Here is an 18,492-nt window from a genome sequence, read left to right as displayed (position 1 = left end):
TGCTGAAAAACCGTCACTGGATTGTCTGCTTGATAAGTGAACCTGTGATGTATTACTATCAACTACACCAGAAAGGAAGAATCAGATCTCATTTAATTCAGTGTAATCATAGTACCTGAATGCGTGTGTGTGTTACCGGATGTAACTGTGTGAAGTGTGTGGAGTGATGTATATGTAGGTCCTTTATATTGGCTTTTAGTAGTTTTGCATTGGAATATCAGCTTTATATAAAAACCAGGTTTATAAATAATCTAATGATATTGTTTGATGATATTTAATTTTGACTTAAAGACAAATTATTATTATTTTTTTTAAGTTTACTTTAATCATTGTAAAAGCATCAAAATCTCTTTATATACATTATTTAGCTCTGTCCCATCTAAACACGTCTGTATTGCTCTTTTACTCATAATATGAGTTATGTCTGCACAAACTATAGGTGTCGCAAACTTTGCAGTAGTATGAGCTAATAGCATTTGTTCTGCCTAAACTTTGATTTTTGTATGAGTTTTACAATGTACAGTGGAACTAAAGACAAACTAAAATACTTTCAGGTAAGACAGACCAATCACAGTTCAGTATCAGTACAGCGTCCTTGAGCTTGGGAAAGGCGCTATATAAATTAAACATATTATTATTAGTATGCATCATTGCTTCCTGTTACATTATGAACGCTGACTATTGTAACTATTTGAATGCGTAAACAATCCATCAGTGTATGTCAAAGGGATACACTGAGGTTAAAATTTAAAGAGATAGTGCACCCAAAAATGCATGACTTTTTGCTTTGGTGGAACACAAAAGAAAAATGTTGGTAACTAAACAGTTTCTGTTCCCATTGTAAAACGATTTGGCTATCAACATTCTTCAAAATATCTTCTTTTGTGTCCAGCAGAAGATAGAAATAATTTGGAACCTGATTATGGTGAGTAAACGTTGCCAGAATTTTTGAATTTTACTATCCCTTTAAAAATTCAAAGTAATACACTTTAATGTTTGAAAAATGCACTTCATGTGGTAACATCAAAATTAGTTTAATTCAAACTAAAAGTACGACATCAGCTTACACTAACAAGTCATTTTTAAGGGTCAAATTAGAAATAGCTCCATACGTATTCACTTTACACTAAAATCTTTTTGGCCCGGTTTCACAGACATAGTTCAATTAGGACATTTAAGTAAGTTTTATAAACATGCTATAAACATTACTGGTGTGCATGGTGTACTGGTTAAGATCAGTCAGTGCAAGCTTATTTCAGTTGAAACAGCTAAGACTTACATTTTAGTCTAGGACTAGGCTTAAGCCTCGTCTGTGAAACCAGGGGTTTAAGTTTTAAGTTTAAGCTTACCTTATTAATATCAACATTAAAATTATGTACAAAACAAGTTTACATCAAGCATTTGGAGCTTAATTAATTGCTAAAAACTATGGAAAGAACAAAAAATGCAAATATATGGGATTTGAAGACTGCCCTGCAGTCTGTATGAGTCCATATGTGAAGGTGTGAGTGTGTGTGTGTGCGTGTGTTGGAGCTCACAGTCCGTGTGTGTATCTGTGGCGGGGAGGACTGTGTTGGGGTGAAATGGCATTGAGGTGATGTCCCACTTGTCTCTCTGCCATCTTCAGACGCTCTTGCAGCTCCAGTCGCTCCCGTTCCGCACGGCGGGACACTTTACGGGCCTTCCTCAGAGAATGCCTCAGTTTCCCCACTCGTTCTTTTAACTGTTCGTTCTTCCTCTCCAGCTCGGCCACGCGCTCCTCAAGCTGTCCAACTCGCTCCTCCTCCTCAAACAACACCTTCTGCACGGAGGAACACAGCAGCTGAAAGATAAAATGAGAGAGACGGTCATTCGTGTACATTTTAATCCGTGCATGCACTGACAACCCGACCCTGTGGAATGAAGGTCAACGTACAACATGACATCATTTCCAGCCTCCATCAGCCTTATTATTTCCTGTTGAGCGCTGCCTTTCTTCTCTGGGTCCCTACACATGCCAGTGTGTGTGTGATGGAGGCAGTTCAAAAGTGACCCGCTGTCATGCCCACGGTAGACACAAGCTGAGGCAAGCTGTGTGTGTGTGTGTGCACATGTGGAGAGTGTGTATTTGAGCAACGGGAGGCCGCATCTTCTCCTTGAACAGCGGAAAGGTCTAAATCCCTATTGTAAAGGACCAAATCCGAGTGTTACATGAAGTCAAAGGTCACCACATGAGCTAACTGCACAAAAAGTGAAACACAAACGTCATGAAAATGAATGTAAAAACACAGCAAAAACAGCAATATGTGACCCTGGACCACAAAACCAGTATATTTTTAGCAATAGCCAAAAATATATTGTATGGGTCAAAATTATCAATTTTTCTTTTATGCCAAAAATCATTAGGATATTAAGTAAAGATCATGTTCCATGAAGATATTTTGTAAATTTCTTACCGTAAATATATCAAAACTTCATTTTTGATTAGTAATATGCATTGCTAAGAACTTCATTTAAACAACTTTAAAGGTGATTTTCTCAATATTTAGATTTTTTTTTGCACCCTCAGATTCCAGATTTTCAAATAGTTGTATCTCGGCCAAATATTGTCCGATCCTAACAAACCATACATCAATGGAAAGCTTAATTATTCAGCTTTCATGTGATGTATAAATCTCAATTAAGACTTAGACTGGTTTTATCATCCAGGGTCACATATTGTGAAATATTATTACAATTTAAAATAACACTTTATAGTATGTTTTTAAAATGTAATTTACTCCAGTGATGCAAAACTGAATTTTCAGCATCACACGATCCTTCAGAAATCCATCTAATATGCTGGTCAAGAAACATTTATTAATATTATCAATCTTGAAAACAGTGGTCTGCTTAATAGTTTTTGTGGAAATTGCGATACATATTTTAGGATTCTTTGATAAATGCAAAGTTCAAAATAACAGCATTTTTTTTTTTTAACTGAAAACCTTTGGAAGATTAAAAAAGTCTTCACTATCACTTTTAATCAATTTAATGCATACTTGCTGAATAAAAGTATTAATTTCTTAAAATAATAAAAACATACAGACCCCAAATTTTTAAACAATGGTGTATAAATTCATATATGTTTGCACAGTTTTTTAAACACTATCCTTGGACAGAAAAACATGCATACTGTAGAATAAGGACTGCTGAGAATGACTGTTGTTGTGTCCTACTGTCCAAACAAAACACCCACTGCTGTAACAACAACAGCACTCTCCAAACGACAGCTTCTCCAAACTACACGACACCCAGAGCAGACACACAGGTGGACACAACACACCTGAAACAACACACACATGCTGGAATAAACATCTCTGCTCATTAACTAGACCTTATAGTTATTCGTTTGCTTCTAAAAATATGTAAACAGCTATTTAGCAATGCTATTCAATATAATAAGATTTCCTCTTAATGTGGGTGTTGTGAATTTAAAACCACAAGAGCCAAACATAGCCTGCTTTGCTTTCAAATCCAAACCAGAACCAGACCCAGATGTGGTGGTACGTGAGTCATCATAACAATAGATGAGTATTTTTGAGAAAAGAAAATAAGACAAGAATGCAAATAGACAATGAAAGAAAGAATGAAGAAATGGAGAGAATTTGGGCACACATTTGAGTTTGCATGGATGGACAGATATATAGATAGATGTATGTAGTTGAGCAAGTTTTGCCCAAGCTCTTCAGAATCCTACATGATATTTGATGAAAATACATTATGCATTGAGACATTTGACTGTGTAGCAAATGCAATGGTGTTTTTGCATTTGTGTGACTCTGATTAGAGTTTAATAAAGCATAATGGGTGTTTAAGATGGATGGTACGGGAAGCAGGGGGTGACATAACTAACAGACACGGTGCCAGCTACAGTCACAAGAGCACTAAGTCCCTCAGGCGGCCTCAAACAATCCTTTTCCCACAGGAGAGCTCCTGTGTAAAACAGCTCTCATTATCTCTCTGAGGTTCCCGGGACTGATAATCACACCCACCTGTTCCTGCAGCGCACACACCATCATTATCTTTATCTTCTCTTCTCTCACAGCATCTGCCTGTCTCTCTGTGCAGATGTGATTAGTGAAGTGTCCCTGTGTGTCTTGTTTGATCTGTAATCCTTGAATGAATTTAATAGTATTGTTAAAGAAATTTTCAAAAAAGATGCTGTTAATAGGGCTTTAATTGTTTCGAACCTGGATATCGCTTGTTTGCATCTAGACAGACCCACTGTCACATCTGTTTAGCGGAGTGGACACCTGTTAGAGGATTCTGCACCTCCTCAGGTCACTGTGTCTAATCTCAGCATGAATGGACACATACAAAAATATTTCTGACAGCTTTTGATGCATACAGTTTTCTATAATTGCTTTCAATATCTCACATTCTCAGTGCAATTTTTTCCTTAATTGCATCTATATTTCTGTTCAAATATTTGGGGTCAGTAAGATTTTATTTCAATGAATACTTTTGAAATGTATTTTTTGAAATGAATACTTTTACCCAGAAAGAATGCATTAAATTGATCAAAGTGAATTTGACAGAGTTGTAAAAATTCAAGACTGGAGAAAAGACTGCAAAGACTTCAGCTTTGCCATCACAGGAATACATTTTAAAATATATTCAAATATAAATTTGAATATATTAAGTAATATAAAAAATGAATAACATTTCACAATATTACTGTTTTTACTCTATTTTTGATTGGCATAAAAGACTGGGAATTTAAACAAGATAAGATCTGATAAGATTGGACTTAAAATACAATACTATTATAAAATTATATAAATTTTTCAATATAATAAAAAAAAAGTATCTGGACATTTAAATCACTAACAAAATACCAAACCATGTGGCATCTGCAAAAAAAAAAAAAAAATCTCTTTGACTTTCCTTTGCAACTTTTACAATTGTTTTTACTACTTTTACTGTAACTATACTATTTGTTTTTGTTTTAGTGGATGAAGTCAGTTTTGTTCAAATTTGACAACCTGAAAATATCTAATTTGAACAGCATATCTATTGTTTTATCAATTAAAAGACAAAAACACTTTAAAAAAAAAAAAAGAAATATAATTTGTTTTGATATTTTTTATTTTCTAATGCAATTTTTTTTACTGCAATTCTACTCCCTTGCCTTCCAGACAAACGTATGCAGTCAAACAAAAAAGCATTTGGCATTTGATGTTTGTCTGGAAGGCAAGGGTGATTCCCACTGGTTCACACCCTGAACTTTTCACTGTTTGTATATTACGCTCAATAAGTCTGAAACTGTATCGTCCCAGCTGATGACTGTTTTCAGTTAGCTGAAGTGGCTATTAGTCTGTACGTTCGGGCATCTCATTGTGTTTGTCTTCAAATAAACCCCTCCCCTCCGACAGCAGACCGCAGTCCGACTAATGAGCAGCTTTGTGTTTGATGTGTGTGAATGTACAGCAGGCTAATCTCATCAAGGCAAACATATCTGCCTCCACTTGATACTGTGTGTGTGTGTGTGTGTGTGTTACATCCACACATCCTTCAAAACCCCTGCCATAACCTCTGAGAACCCCTGACATTCCTCCCATTCTGCCTCGAACAGTCCACATCAAACGCATGATTTATTTTCCTTTCAAAACCAACCGCCGTTTCCCCGAGAGGATGACCAAATGTCCAGCTGACGTCTCCCTCACTCCTTCTCTATCTTCTTTCTCTCTTAGCTTTATTTTCAGTGGCAGATGTTTGTGTTTAGGTGGGACAGGCTGTCCATGAGTGTGTGTGTGTGTGTGTGTGTGTGTGTGTGTGTGTGTGTAAGGTAGAGCAGCTCTAGCTGGGAGGTCTTTAATCCGGCCTCTATCGAGCCAAATGAACTCTTGAATTACCTCAGCCTCCTACCGTGATGAGCAGTCACAGTCGTCAATACAAAGACCACCAAAGAAAGGGACTTGTGTGTCTAAGTGTGTGCTGTGTTACGGAGCTCCATTTACCCATGAGAACCTGAACATGTTACTTTCGTATTATTCTCATTTCCTGTGTTACTCGCACCTTTTTGGCAGTAGCCAATCAGATTTCTCGATTCTTTAGATGTTTTTCTCCAGACGCTGGTGCAGCACTAGTGGAATGAAAATTGGCTGCTGTTTTATTGTTGAAGCACAGGTAAAAATAATGCATTTGTGCAAGCAGACACTCCTGTCTTCATAAAAAGCCATTTACGAGGCTCTTGAATTTACAACAGAGTCGTTTCAAAACACTGAACATGCTCTGAACGTCTGCCTGTAACGATGCAAACAAGCTTGCACAAACACGTACACATACTGATGTTCACCTTTCGCAGATTTATGCCTTTCAATTTTCTTGTCTTGACAAGATATATAGTTTTCATTTATGTCTGCCACTCTATAGTGCTTACTGAGCCCATCTGTGTGTGTGTGTGTGTGTGTGTGTGTGTGTGTGTGTTTATTGGTGTCGTACCCTGCTGTCTTCCTGGCTCTCCCAATCACTATTAAAGTTGTGCATCGTCTGTCCACCAGAGCAGTTTGAGAACTGGAAGAGGCTGGAAAACAGTCGTCTGTTCTCCAGGGTGTCAGGGAATATGGCATCCTGGAAGTTGACTCCATGAGGGAGGATGTTGTAGTTTTCATCCATCCTGTAAGAGACACGTTCATGTTGGTTTGCATATACTTGTGAGGATGTTTGACTTTATGACTTAAATTTATTTCAAATAAACTAGATTAAAAAAAAAAGTAATTTAAATACTAAAACTAACTGAAAATATAAATATACCCAACTATTGTTTTATATATTATATATAAGTAGATATGCTTGTTTGTTTTTTTAAGACACCCAACTATAGGTAAAAGGGGCAACTCATTCCCTACATTAATTTCAAAATTAGGAATTTCAAATATAAAATAAAAGAAAATACATCTTGTAGTTCAGTATGTGAGTAGAATGATTCAATAACCACCTCAATTCTTAAGTAGAATCTGTTCGAGTCATTTGTCCTAGAATCGGACTACACTGGTCCTATTGTATGTTTATGATTAACTAAAAAGAACCGGCTCATAAGAGTGGTCGCAAGCCGACTCATTAGAGACATTCTTTTGGAAATCGGACTTATCTGGTTTTGATTCACTAAAAAGTAACAGCTCACAAGCTCACAATCTATCAGACTGTATTGCCTTCAAAATATTAAGCAAAATATTATATTAAAACTACTTTAAACTTCAAACTATTTCAGACTAAAGGCTGTCAAACCTTTGATTCGGAAAATTAAAAAAAACTTTTTGGTCAGGCTTTCTCAAGAAGTTGTGAACCCACCTGAGGAAGAATATGTAGGAGTTGTTTTCCATCACCGTGTGTGACTGACAGCTAAAATACCCCAGTCCCGTGAGGTTGAGGCGCGACCCCGCGGGCACCTCCAGCATGCTGCCCCACGCCTGATCGCACAGCAGCTCCACCTCCGCCGCGTACAGCAGCGCGTCCTCCGCGCGCTCGTGCTTCAGGGACGGCAGGTAATTGTAAAGGCTGGACGCGTACGGCTCCTCGTGGATGGCCAGCACCTTGGCGTACACGATAATCTCGGCGAGTTCAGCTCGACAGCCCTCGCTCAGGGGTCGCCACTCGCTGGGCAGCTGACACGCAAACGCGAACCCGACACCCAGCGTCAGCAGAAGCGCAAGGTGCATGCTTCCCGTGCCAGTAAATAAACCCACGCGTAAAAGTGCTCGTTCACGGAGTCAGTGGATAGGCGATGCAAGTGAAGGTCCACAAGGTTCACCGTAGGTTCACAAGTACAAGTTCCCATCCTGCTCCTCCTCGATCCATCATCACTCCAGAAGTTCGTCTCAGGCCAATCGGCGCGCTGGAGTTTAAACAACCAATAGACGCGCTGCGTCCTGCGTCCATCCAACAGCCTCACTGCTGCATTCCAGGACGGCATTTGGACTCATTTATGTCTTTATTGATTATACAGGCAGAAAACAGATCACTGTTCATGGGAATTCACTTTCTACAAAAGTGCTTTTAGGGAAAATACATTAAATAGAATGTATGGACCCTTTACTTTTCAGTCATGCAAAAGTTTAACAAGTTTACAAAAAGCAGAACACCATAATCAATTAATCATATAAATAATATGACAAAGAACATTATCCTTTTGTTTCATGCTGGTGATATAAGTGTTAAAACAGTCTCCCCTTAATTGTTAGGTTACCAGATAATTTATACAGGCAGAAAACAGTTCATGAAAACTCACTTTCTACAAAAGTGCTTTTAGGGAAAATACATTTAGGCTATCGAACGTGTGGGCGTATTATTATATTTATTTATTAAATAATATGAAGTAGCTTGTCTCTGTATTGTGTTGCCCATTTAAAATGATTTAAATTAGCCGGGTGCCTAAAAAAATGTGTCTTCTTTAACTAGGATACCACATCTATAATATTTCGATGTGATTTATTTGTTTACTTTTTAGTCTTTTTTTTTATTTACGTGACGATTAGGCTAGTATAAAGTCTAACAAGTCTGCAAAATGCATAACAAAATAATCAATTAATCATATAAATAATACAACACAGAATATTATCCTTTAATATTATGCTGATGCTGAAAGTGTTAAAACTAGTATTTTTAAATTTGAAAAGTACAAAAGTTGTATTCAATGGACTGGAACTTTTTTTCTGTGAAATATTGATGGAAATGACAGTTAAGTCTCCCCTTAATTATTAGGTTACCAGATTATAATCTTAGAAACTAAAAATCTTGTTTGAAATTCAGTTTTAAGGTTTTCCAAGGGGTAAAGCCATTAAAATCAAACACTCCTCAAATTTTGAAAGCATACGTACATTGTCTCAATGGCTCCATCTAGTGCATTAACAAAGTCCTTACATTAGAGGTAACAACTTTTTATTACAACGAAATTGCTCTATCGTTATAGCTATATTTAAGCGTTTTATGACCCATAAAATCTAAATTTACCATATGGAAGGAAAGCGCATTTAGGTGAGAAGCTGATTCTTCGCCCACGAGTGTTTGTCATCATATAAATAGGAAAGTATGACTGTTACACACTAAAATCATAAAGCGAAGGGCAGAAAAGCCCCTCCGTTTGCCCCAGTTCTGGGTGCGTCACGCGGGATGACCGCAGCAGGACAAACGCAGGGAAACCCCGGCTGCGTCGTGAGATCACCGTCAGCTGGTTCAGCGCTGTTCATGGAAGGACCTTCAGAGAAGAGCCTTATGACATCGGATAGACATTGACTTGCATAACGCTTACTGTAAACAGACCAATCCTTCTGGATCACAGATCTGTGCGTTCAGCGCGCTGCACTGACGTCTGGATCAGGAAACGCAGCGTTTACCAAAACAAGTTGGTGCACACAAGAAGTGAACGCTTGGTGAGTACCGCTGTGCCCTTAAATGTAGCCGAGTTATTTCATTTTATATCTTTAAAAAGCGTCTCCAGGTCGCGCGCTTATAGAACATATTAGGGCGTAGTTTACGAGTCTTGGTTAAATTCTAGCGCAAATGTCCTAGTTAACTTTCGTTTTCTCGTGCTATGTATTGTGAAACGTCCTAGGTGGGATTTTAACAGTCACACGAGAACACTAGAGTAAAGCATTGTTTGCCACTCAAACATGTGCCATGTACTCACACTAATGTCATTCAAAAGTCCTTTCAAGCCATAAGATAGGTTTGCGTAAAGATACAGAACCTACAATCTTCCAAAGCATTGAATCGTTGCCACCGATCAGACGGAGTCTTGGTTTAACCTCAACGCAATGACTCAACGAATCGCTCAGATTTAGTGATTTGGATCAAAAGAATAACTGATGCTATTCTAACTGTGGTTTATTTGGTTGCATTTTGAACATACTACCACTAGCACATACATTTTTTAGTTCATCCTAAGTTTCGCTTTTCATTCTGTGCTGATAATTGCATATTTGAGCGTAAACCATTCTTGAACTAAGAGTCATGTTGTGGTATTTCATAACTCTGCTCAAGAGACTCCAGAAACATGGCATCTGGTTCATCAATGATGAATGGGGACATCAATCACCCACGCGGGTCCGGCCCGGGCAATCTGGGCAGTTTAGAAGAGACCCTCCAGCAAATGAACACCCTGATCAAAGAGAACAGAGAGCTGAAGGGTGAGACTTCATTTCTCTTTCAGTCATAATCACAGTACATAAACATGTTCCATCACATTCAATCCTTACGTGTATCCCACAGAGGCCCTGAAACAAACCAATTTGTCCATGAAGGAGCGATTTGAGGGTCTGTCTGCATGGAAGGAGAAGCAAAAGGAGGAGAGAGATTTCCTGGAGCAACGATTAGAGGAGGCCAAAACCAGACTGAACGCTATGGATTCAGAGAACGAGGCGCTGAAGAAACGAGTGGAAGAGCTGGAAAAAAGTGAGGCTGAGGTGAGACAATATGAAACTGTGAAAAATCATACCACTCAAAAATATCTAATCATTAAAAGACTTAAATATCTGCCGTAGTGTTTACACACCGAACTGGAGACGCTGAGGGGTCAGATTGCTCGTCTTCAGGCCGAGAAGAATGATCTGGTAGCATTAAACTCTGAACTCCAGCTCAAAATGGGTCAAGGTTCACCTAGAGATTCCTTCATTGAGATTAGAATAGCTGTAAGTATGCATGCACACACACAAACACAATAAAGCAAAACTGTTGCTCAATTTTTCACTCTCTGTGCTTTCTTCCACAGGAAGATGACTTAAAAGTGACCAGAGATTTGCCCAATATGCCAAAGGACCCTTGTGCTTTCAGCATGTAAGCACTGCAGAGTTAGGCATGAAGTTCAGCAGATTTCCAATGAAATGCTTCTGATTCAGTAAATTTAACAGTCTTTGACCCCTTGCTTGTTTGTTTTTTCATTTGCTGTATGTAGCAATAGTTTGTGAGCTAGAAATGGCACTAAATCTGACACAAACTCTTCATGCGAGTGTCTTAAGTTGGAAGACGTATTCAAATAGTTTCTAAAACATGCAAAATTTTTTATGGGTTAAAGTTAGGATGTGGGCCACGGTTAGTCCATAGTAATTGTAGAAACACAATAGGTCCTCAATTTGATAACTAAGCAAATATGTGTGTGTACGCAGGCCAAAGGCTGAGTCGGAGGAACAGACGGTGAGGCAGCTGCTTCACTCCCTCAGAGCAGAGACTGATGAGAAGGAGAGACTGCAGCTAGCGCTCCAGGAGGCACGTGGGAGGTGGGACACAATTTCACATACCCTCTCAGAGACAGAACTTAAGGTGTTTGAGCTTCTTTTATTGTATGCGCATATTGGGTATTTGCAGAATTGCCGAGTTGGAGAACAGACTGGAACACGCTGACAGCAGTGCACAGACGTCTCTCCCCTGTACAACTGAAATCAATGTAGGATAATCAGACTTTTACAGCTATCCATGTAGCATTTTTGAACTAGTTATTTGTTCAAAACATTCATGTGACTGTGTCTTGTCTGAAAGAAAGTGAAAGAAAATAGTTGGGAGTGCGGCAACAACTTTGAATTTACATTTACTACGAGGAAGCAACATTGCTTTCTATGTTTGTTTTCACCAGGCAAGCGCTGATGTGAAGAATCTGGAGGATCAGTTGCTGAAGCTCTGTAATGAATTGAAACAGGCTCAGATCAAACTGGATGAGGCTGAGAACATGAAAAGAAACCTGCAGGACAGGTCAGAAACTCCTGTCAACATTCTTTTTTTATTTAATTTTTATTAAAACAAATCATATTTTTTAAAATAATAAAAATACATTTATTTTTATATGTTTATCATTATTATGTTTTATGTATAATATGTATTTTTCTAAATATTAAACTTGAAATTTAGACTAAATTGCTTATCATACACTGCTTTCAAACTTGATATTGTTTCTTCTGGAAGTGCAAATCTAGTTTCAATATATAAGGTCACCTAAAGTTTAATAGTCTGTTGTTATATGCAACAACACAATGACGCCACATGAGCGTGTTTATATATTAATGTAACCTAGAATCGTAGAGCACATTTTATAAGTAGTAAATGTAGAAATCCAGATCTTCCTTTTGGGTGTACATTTTCTTTTAGTTTCCTATCTCTCACATCTAATGTTCTCTCTGCAGGTGTAAAGATCTGGAGCAGGATCTAGGTACTCTGAAAATTCAGCTCGGAGATAAACAGAAGGTTCAGGCTGAGAATGATACTCTGAGGGTTCAGATGGAAAGCCTTCAGGCTGCTGTTAAACTGGAACAGAAGAAAACTCAGGATGAGAAGTGAGTGCAACTTGTTACCCCATCTGATGCCTACAAAAACGCACATTTTTGATTTGAGTTGCATGGGGAAATATAGACTCAACTCGGCTGCATATTGTGTTTATGATCTTTTCATAATAATCACATTTCCTCTTATCTTTCTTTGCCAGGAACAACCTGAACCAGCTGAAAGATGCCTATACCAAGCTGTTTGAAGACTACAATGAGCTCAAAGAGGAAAATAAGAAGAGAGAGGTACAAATTCCCATTTACTTCAGAAAACTTCAGGCTTTTATTTATTTATTTATTTTTGTATTTGGCCAGACACTACTATTTACATTCTGTATGTGAACTACAAATATTCTCTTAATTTTTGAAGGAGTATTAAGCTGGCAGCAAAAAACATTTGAATATTTAGAAACAGTTTGATTTAATTTGGTATTCGGAGTGTGTTGATGGTTCATCCTTCTTACGTACCTAATTGTGCACGATCAGGGTTGTGTATCACGAGAAGACTATGATGACCTCCAAACCAGGTTTGATACAGCTGAAAAGGCGCTGGCAGACAAACAGAAGAAGATCGATGAGATGAAGATGGAAATCTTCCAGAAGGAAAAGGAACTAGAAACCATTTCTGTTTTCCAGGCTCAGGTACAAATGATTGTATGGCTTGCTGGGCATCCTCCCACCTTTTTAAGCTCCTTGCAATTGGCATCATTATTTATTATTATGTGTTTTTGTGTACACATACAGGCAGAGATATATTCCTCGGATTTCTACGCAGAACGAGCAGCTCGGGAGAAGATTCACGAGGAGAAAGAGCGTTTGGCAACTCAGCTGGAGTATGTGAAGAAACAGCACACCCAGCTTCAGGAAGAGATGGAGTCACTTGGAAGGTACGTCATAAACTTCAAACACTTACCCGCTCACATGTGACCTCTGTGATTTGAAAGGGACATTTTTTATGCTACCCTACAGGCATTCCATGAGTGAGATGCAAAGGAGACATGTGTCACGTGGAGCCAATCCACAAGGGCCAGCATCTCCACATCACCCGCAAGGAGGTAGAGGTCCTTACCATAAAGAGTCCATGTTGTGAACTTTTCTGCTACTGTACTTGTAACTGCATATCAGGATTACAAAGACCTCTTTATTCCACAGGTGATTGGCAGCAGCAGAATATTCCAGATCATGTTTGTCCCAAATGTGGGGAAGTCCTACCTGACCTGGACTCCCTGCAGATCCACATCATGGATTGCATCATCTGAGCCTGTTGCCAATTAACCATACCGGATCCCCCCCTATATGTGAACTAGTGGTTTGATAGCTTTACCTTCAAGCAGCCTGAAACATAATGCTTCAATAACACAGCTCTATAAACCCTGCATCCAAACAATACTGTATATTATCAGTGTGGATGGTTTCAGATTAATAGATGCTATTGGTTGAGGGTGAGAATCAGGATTTTATGTGTAGCTTTGGTTCTGGATTTACTCTAAATACACCCTATATAACAGCAACATTATTAAACTGCTTTAAGACAATTTATCACTGTCAAATATTAAGAAAAAAAATTATATGTTGCAGGTGGGCAATCAGTGTGGTATACATTATTGATTAATCTGTTGTGGGTGAATTGTTATTGGTAGCAAAAATATTTTTGTTTAAGATTAATGATTAATGTAGAGAATTATATATTTAAAGATTTGAAATCTCAGTTAGTTATATTTTCATTATACTTTCAATGCCCCACATTATACAGACAGAGATCAAAATAATGTTTTTCTTACTTTTGTTTGTTGGATCTGTTAACTGTTAAAGCACTTTATTCTGGTTAATAAGCAAGGTTAGTAAGTTAGATTTGGGGCAAGTTACTCTGAATATATAGCTGTGTCTGTATGTTAATACCTGCCTAAATCTAATAAATACTTTTCTGAAGTTCATATTGTTTTGAAACATGGGCTCTATCATTAATGTGCTCTTGAGGTTATGGGTAATTACCCTGCAGCATGTAGCATTAAAGGGGTCATAATGCTACACTGTAAAAAGTGATAAGTTGACTTAACTTAAAAAAATTGAGGAAACCCTTTGCCTTAAAATTAAGTAAATAATATTTTTTAAAAATAAGTCAAGTGAATTGTCAAGTTCACTTCACTTTTTTTTTAAATGATTATTTACTTAATAATTTTAAGGCAATGGGTTTCCTCAATTTTTTTTAAGTGAAGTTAACATCACTTTTTACAGCACTTTTACAAGTTGTTTGAACTGAAAATTCCTTTTAAAGAATTATTCCTTTGAAGCCACTGGTTAAGTTTTTTTTACGGGTTATTTATACAATTGGGATAAAATGATCATTACAGCATGTAGACTCATTTTTAGTTATAACAATTCCTAAATAAACTTCTTTTTCTTTAACTGGAATATTACAAATTGAGGAAACGGTACAATCCATAATAGACACATTTAGAAATGTTCAGTTGTAAACCAGATGCTTTGGAAAACACATCTATTACTCCTAAAGTTACTGCAACTTGATCACTATTTTTTAAGAAGAGAGTAGTGTCATCCGCCAACTGACTGATGATCTGCAATAGAGATACCTGTAAGATTACTTTGCTTAACATGGTCTGCTAACAGCTGCGCAGCCAATAAAAATAAATGAAAAATGGGACAACCTTGAAGTACACCCCTTTTAATATCAAATCTAGATGAAGTCCCATGCTTCAGTTTAATTGAGCTGTTAGCATTACAATATAAAGTTCTAAAAGAAAAAAAAAAGGACCAAAACCAAACCTTTTAAAACTAAGGAAAATAAAATTATGTTCAAGAGTATCAAATGCTTTGTAGAAATCCAGAAATAAAATAAAGCTTTGATCAGAAATCAGATGGGAATAATCAAGAATATCCAAAACTAGTCTAATATTATTGGCAATGTGTCTATTCTTCATGAATCCTGATTGCGTTTGATCAATAATTGAGTCTAGAACAGTTTTAATTCTCTCAGTATTTTATAATCATTATTTAACAGACATATTGGTCACCAATTATCAATAAATAACAGATCTTTCTTTGACTTTGGAATAAGTGATAAGACCTTGATTCATACTAGGTGGCAGCTGGCCATTGGAAATACTCTCATTGAATACATTCAGTAAGAAAGGCGCCATCTGCTGGGCGAAAGATTTATAAAACTCTGCTATTAACCCATCTGTTCCAGGTGCTTTATTATTTTTTAAATGGTTAATGGAGTCCAATATTTCTTTAATAGTTATGGGTTTGTCACAAAAAAATCTTATCTTCTGTTAAAATATTCTTAGAATCTTTTAAAAAGGAAAAAAAGTAGGATGTTAATTGTTCTGAGTAATTTGAAGTGTATAACTTACTGTAAAACATAGAGCAAAATTTGGAAATTAACTTAGAGTCAGAGGTAATCATACCATCAATATTAAGTAGATGTATAGTATTGTGATTTGCACGCTGTTTTTCCAATCGGAAGAAATAAGAGGAATCAAGCCATTTCTTCCTAGAGCGAACGAATGCACCCTCAGCTTTCCTTCTGTAAATCTCATCTAATTTGTTCTGTGATTCTGTTAATTTTAGTTGATCTGATTCAAGTTCCTGGGATCCATCATCTCTCAGGACCTGAATTGGGACACTCACATCAACTCCATTGTAAAAAAAAAAGCCCAACAAAGGTCCAAAGGGAGATATTCGCGCTGGAACTCCCCCCGACAGACTCTCCTCCGGGTGAGAGTGTGCACCAAGGCCCAAGCCGATCGCCACCATTCTAAGCCTCCCGTGTATGTCATCGGTCAAAAGGTGTGGCTTTCATCCAAGAATGTTCCCCTCCGCTCCGTTTGTAATAAATTAGCTCCCAAATTCATCGGCCCGTTCACAGTCACCAAGATCCTTAGCCCGGTGGCTGTCCGCCTCAAACTTCCTCCTGCATACAGGAGAGTCCATCCCGTTTTTCATGTATCCAAATTAAAACCCGTTTTTCATTCTACTATTAATCTGCCTGCTCCGGTTCCTAAAGACTAAAGACTAAGGCTAAAGACTGCAGAATGACTATACATTGTTCGGAATGCAATAGCCAGGACCATGTCTCTGCCCTTCATGATGGTCCCACTACGTGGTTCAAAAAGAGATCTACAGCACCAACAGAGGCTCAAGGCAGGGAGAGAAAGGAGACAACCTCCACAGTGACAACGTCTGTACGTCTGTCTGCACAGAGATATGTGGAATATGCCTAAAAGGAAAGTCATGCTCATAAATCTGTCTAGTTAATGTTTACCCTGACGGTCATCCTGAGGATAAGAAGCGCATGTATGTCATGTTGGATGATCAGAGTAATCTCTCTTTAGCGAGGTCAGCCTTTTTTCGTATGTTCAATGTTCAAGGAGAAGTTTTCCCGTACACCATGAGAACATGCTCAGGAATAGTTGATACTAGTGGGAGGAGAGAAAAAGACTTTGTGGTTGAGTCCTTTGATGGGAAAGTATCAATGATGCTTCCTACACTCATAGAGTGCAATTCAATCCCTGACAACAGACAGGAAATTCCCACTCCTGAAGCCGCTGCTTACCACTTTCATCTTCAAGCCATTTCCTCTCAGATACCTCCTCTTGATCCTGCAGCTGACATTCTTATTCTCATTGGGAGAAATTTTATCCGTGCACATAAGGTCCGCAAACAGCAAAATGGACCCCACAATGCTCCATATGCCCAACTGCTCGACCTGGGGTGGGTGATTGTAGGAGATGTGTGCTTCGGTGGAGTTCACAAACCAATGGTGAGCACTTTCAAAACTAGTGTGCTTGAGAATGGCAGGCCCAGCTTTCTCACACCTTGCAAAAACAGCATCAGTTCCAAGGAAAGATTCTCTAGTGAAGATCCCAGACTCTTTATAAGGAGCACCAAACGATCTCATGACATCGGGAAGCATATCTTCAAACAAACCAATGAGGATAATATGTTTGCACTATCTGGAGAGGATGAGGCTTTCCTGGATATTATGGACAATGAATTCACCAAAGATGAAGCAAATAGTTGGGTGGCTCCACTCCCGTTTCTCTGTCCCAGAGAGCGCCTGCCGAACAATAGGGACCAAGCTGTCAGTCGTCTCCTATCACTTTGCCATACTCTGGAAAAGAAGGCAGACATGAAAGACCATTATGTGGAATTCATGGAGACAATATTCAAAAAAGGACATGCGGAGATTGAGCCCCCTCTTGGAGACAACAAGGAATGTTGGTACCTCCCAAGTTTTGGCATTTATCACCCACAAAAGCCTGGGAAGATTAGGATAGTGTTTGATTCAAGTGCTCAATACAACAACATATCCCTAAATCAAGTTCTCCTCAAAGGCCCAGACCTGAACAACAGCCTGATAGGTGAGATCATCCGCTTCAGATCCGACTCTTATGCCGTAATGGCAGACATTGAGCAAATGTTTCACAGTTTTCTGGTCAAAGAGGAACATCGAGATTATCTGTGCTTCTTGTGGTTTCGAGATCACAACCTTGATAGACATATTGTGGAGTACCGCATGAGGGTCCACGTTTTTGGCAAGTACCCCTCCCCATCTGTAGCTGTATACAGAATCAAGAGAACAGCTGCAGAGGGAGAGCAGGACTATGGAAGTGATGCAAGACTCTTCATTGAGCGCCATTTCTACGTGGATGACGGGTTGAAATTGTTCAGTTCAGAAGCTGAGGCTGTTGATATATTGCGCAGAGCTCAACAGATGCTAGCACGATCCAACCTTCGCCTACACAAGATCTCATCTAACAGCCCCGTCATCATGACAGCCTTCCCAAATGAAAATCTGGCAGCTACTCTACAGGACCTCGATATTGGTGCAAACTCACCAGCCATCCAACGAAGCTTAGGATTGTACTGGGACTTGTCAACAGATACATTTGTATTTCAAGTATCCATAAGCGACAAACCTTACACTAAGAGAGGAGTGCTATCTATCATCAACAGCTTGTATGATCCTCTAGGATTTATAGCACCTGTAAGCATTGAGGGTCGCTCCATTCTGAGAGACATCTCTGGAGGTGCAGATGATTGGGATGTTGTTTTGCCCAAAGAGAAACAAGAGCGATGGCAGAAATGGAAGGATTCCCCCAAACATCTCCAAGGACTAAAAATCCCAAGAATGTATACATCCACTTCGTTGTCTACTGCGCACAGGAAAGAGATCATTGTCTTTTGTGACGCTTCTACT

The 18,492-nt window shown here is 38.5% G+C and overlaps 2 protein-coding genes across 2 annotated transcripts; one reads left to right on the top strand and one right to left on the bottom strand.

Moving 5' to 3' along the window:
• Positions 1-1,018: 1,018 nt before the first annotated feature.
• ccdc3a (coiled-coil domain containing 3a) lies at positions 1,019-7,821 on the bottom strand. Its single transcript, XM_058772492.1, has 3 exons — positions 7,315-7,821; positions 6,466-6,640; positions 1,019-1,822 (listed from the first exon to the last, which is right to left on the bottom strand). Exons 1-3 carry the CDS (start codon positions 7,680-7,682, stop codon positions 1,535-1,537), a joined length of 831 nt encoding a protein of 276 aa, XP_058628475.1. The 5' UTR covers positions 7,683-7,821; the 3' UTR covers positions 1,019-1,534.
• Positions 7,822-9,139: 1,318 nt separating this feature from the next.
• Positions 9,140-14,203, top strand: optn (optineurin). The gene is made up of 14 exons (XM_058772490.1): positions 9,140-9,392; positions 10,003-10,148; positions 10,231-10,424; positions 10,503-10,649; positions 10,730-10,794; positions 11,124-11,234; positions 11,323-11,401; positions 11,588-11,703; positions 12,132-12,281; positions 12,431-12,515; positions 12,756-12,911; positions 13,014-13,156; positions 13,239-13,324; positions 13,422-14,203. The coding sequence occupies exons 2-14, from the start codon at positions 10,016-10,018 to the stop codon at positions 13,526-13,528; spliced, it is 1,572 nt and encodes a 523-aa protein (XP_058628473.1). The 5' UTR covers positions 9,140-9,392; positions 10,003-10,015; the 3' UTR covers positions 13,529-14,203.
• Positions 14,204-18,492: the final 4,289 nt, after the last annotated feature.

Source organism: Onychostoma macrolepis, chromosome 04 (genome assembly GCF_012432095.1).
Source record: "Onychostoma macrolepis isolate SWU-2019 chromosome 04, ASM1243209v1, whole genome shotgun sequence".
Lineage (NCBI taxonomy): Eukaryota > Metazoa > Chordata > Actinopteri > Cypriniformes > Cyprinidae > Onychostoma > Onychostoma macrolepis.
This window is presented reverse-complemented; position numbering and strand designations above follow the sequence as displayed.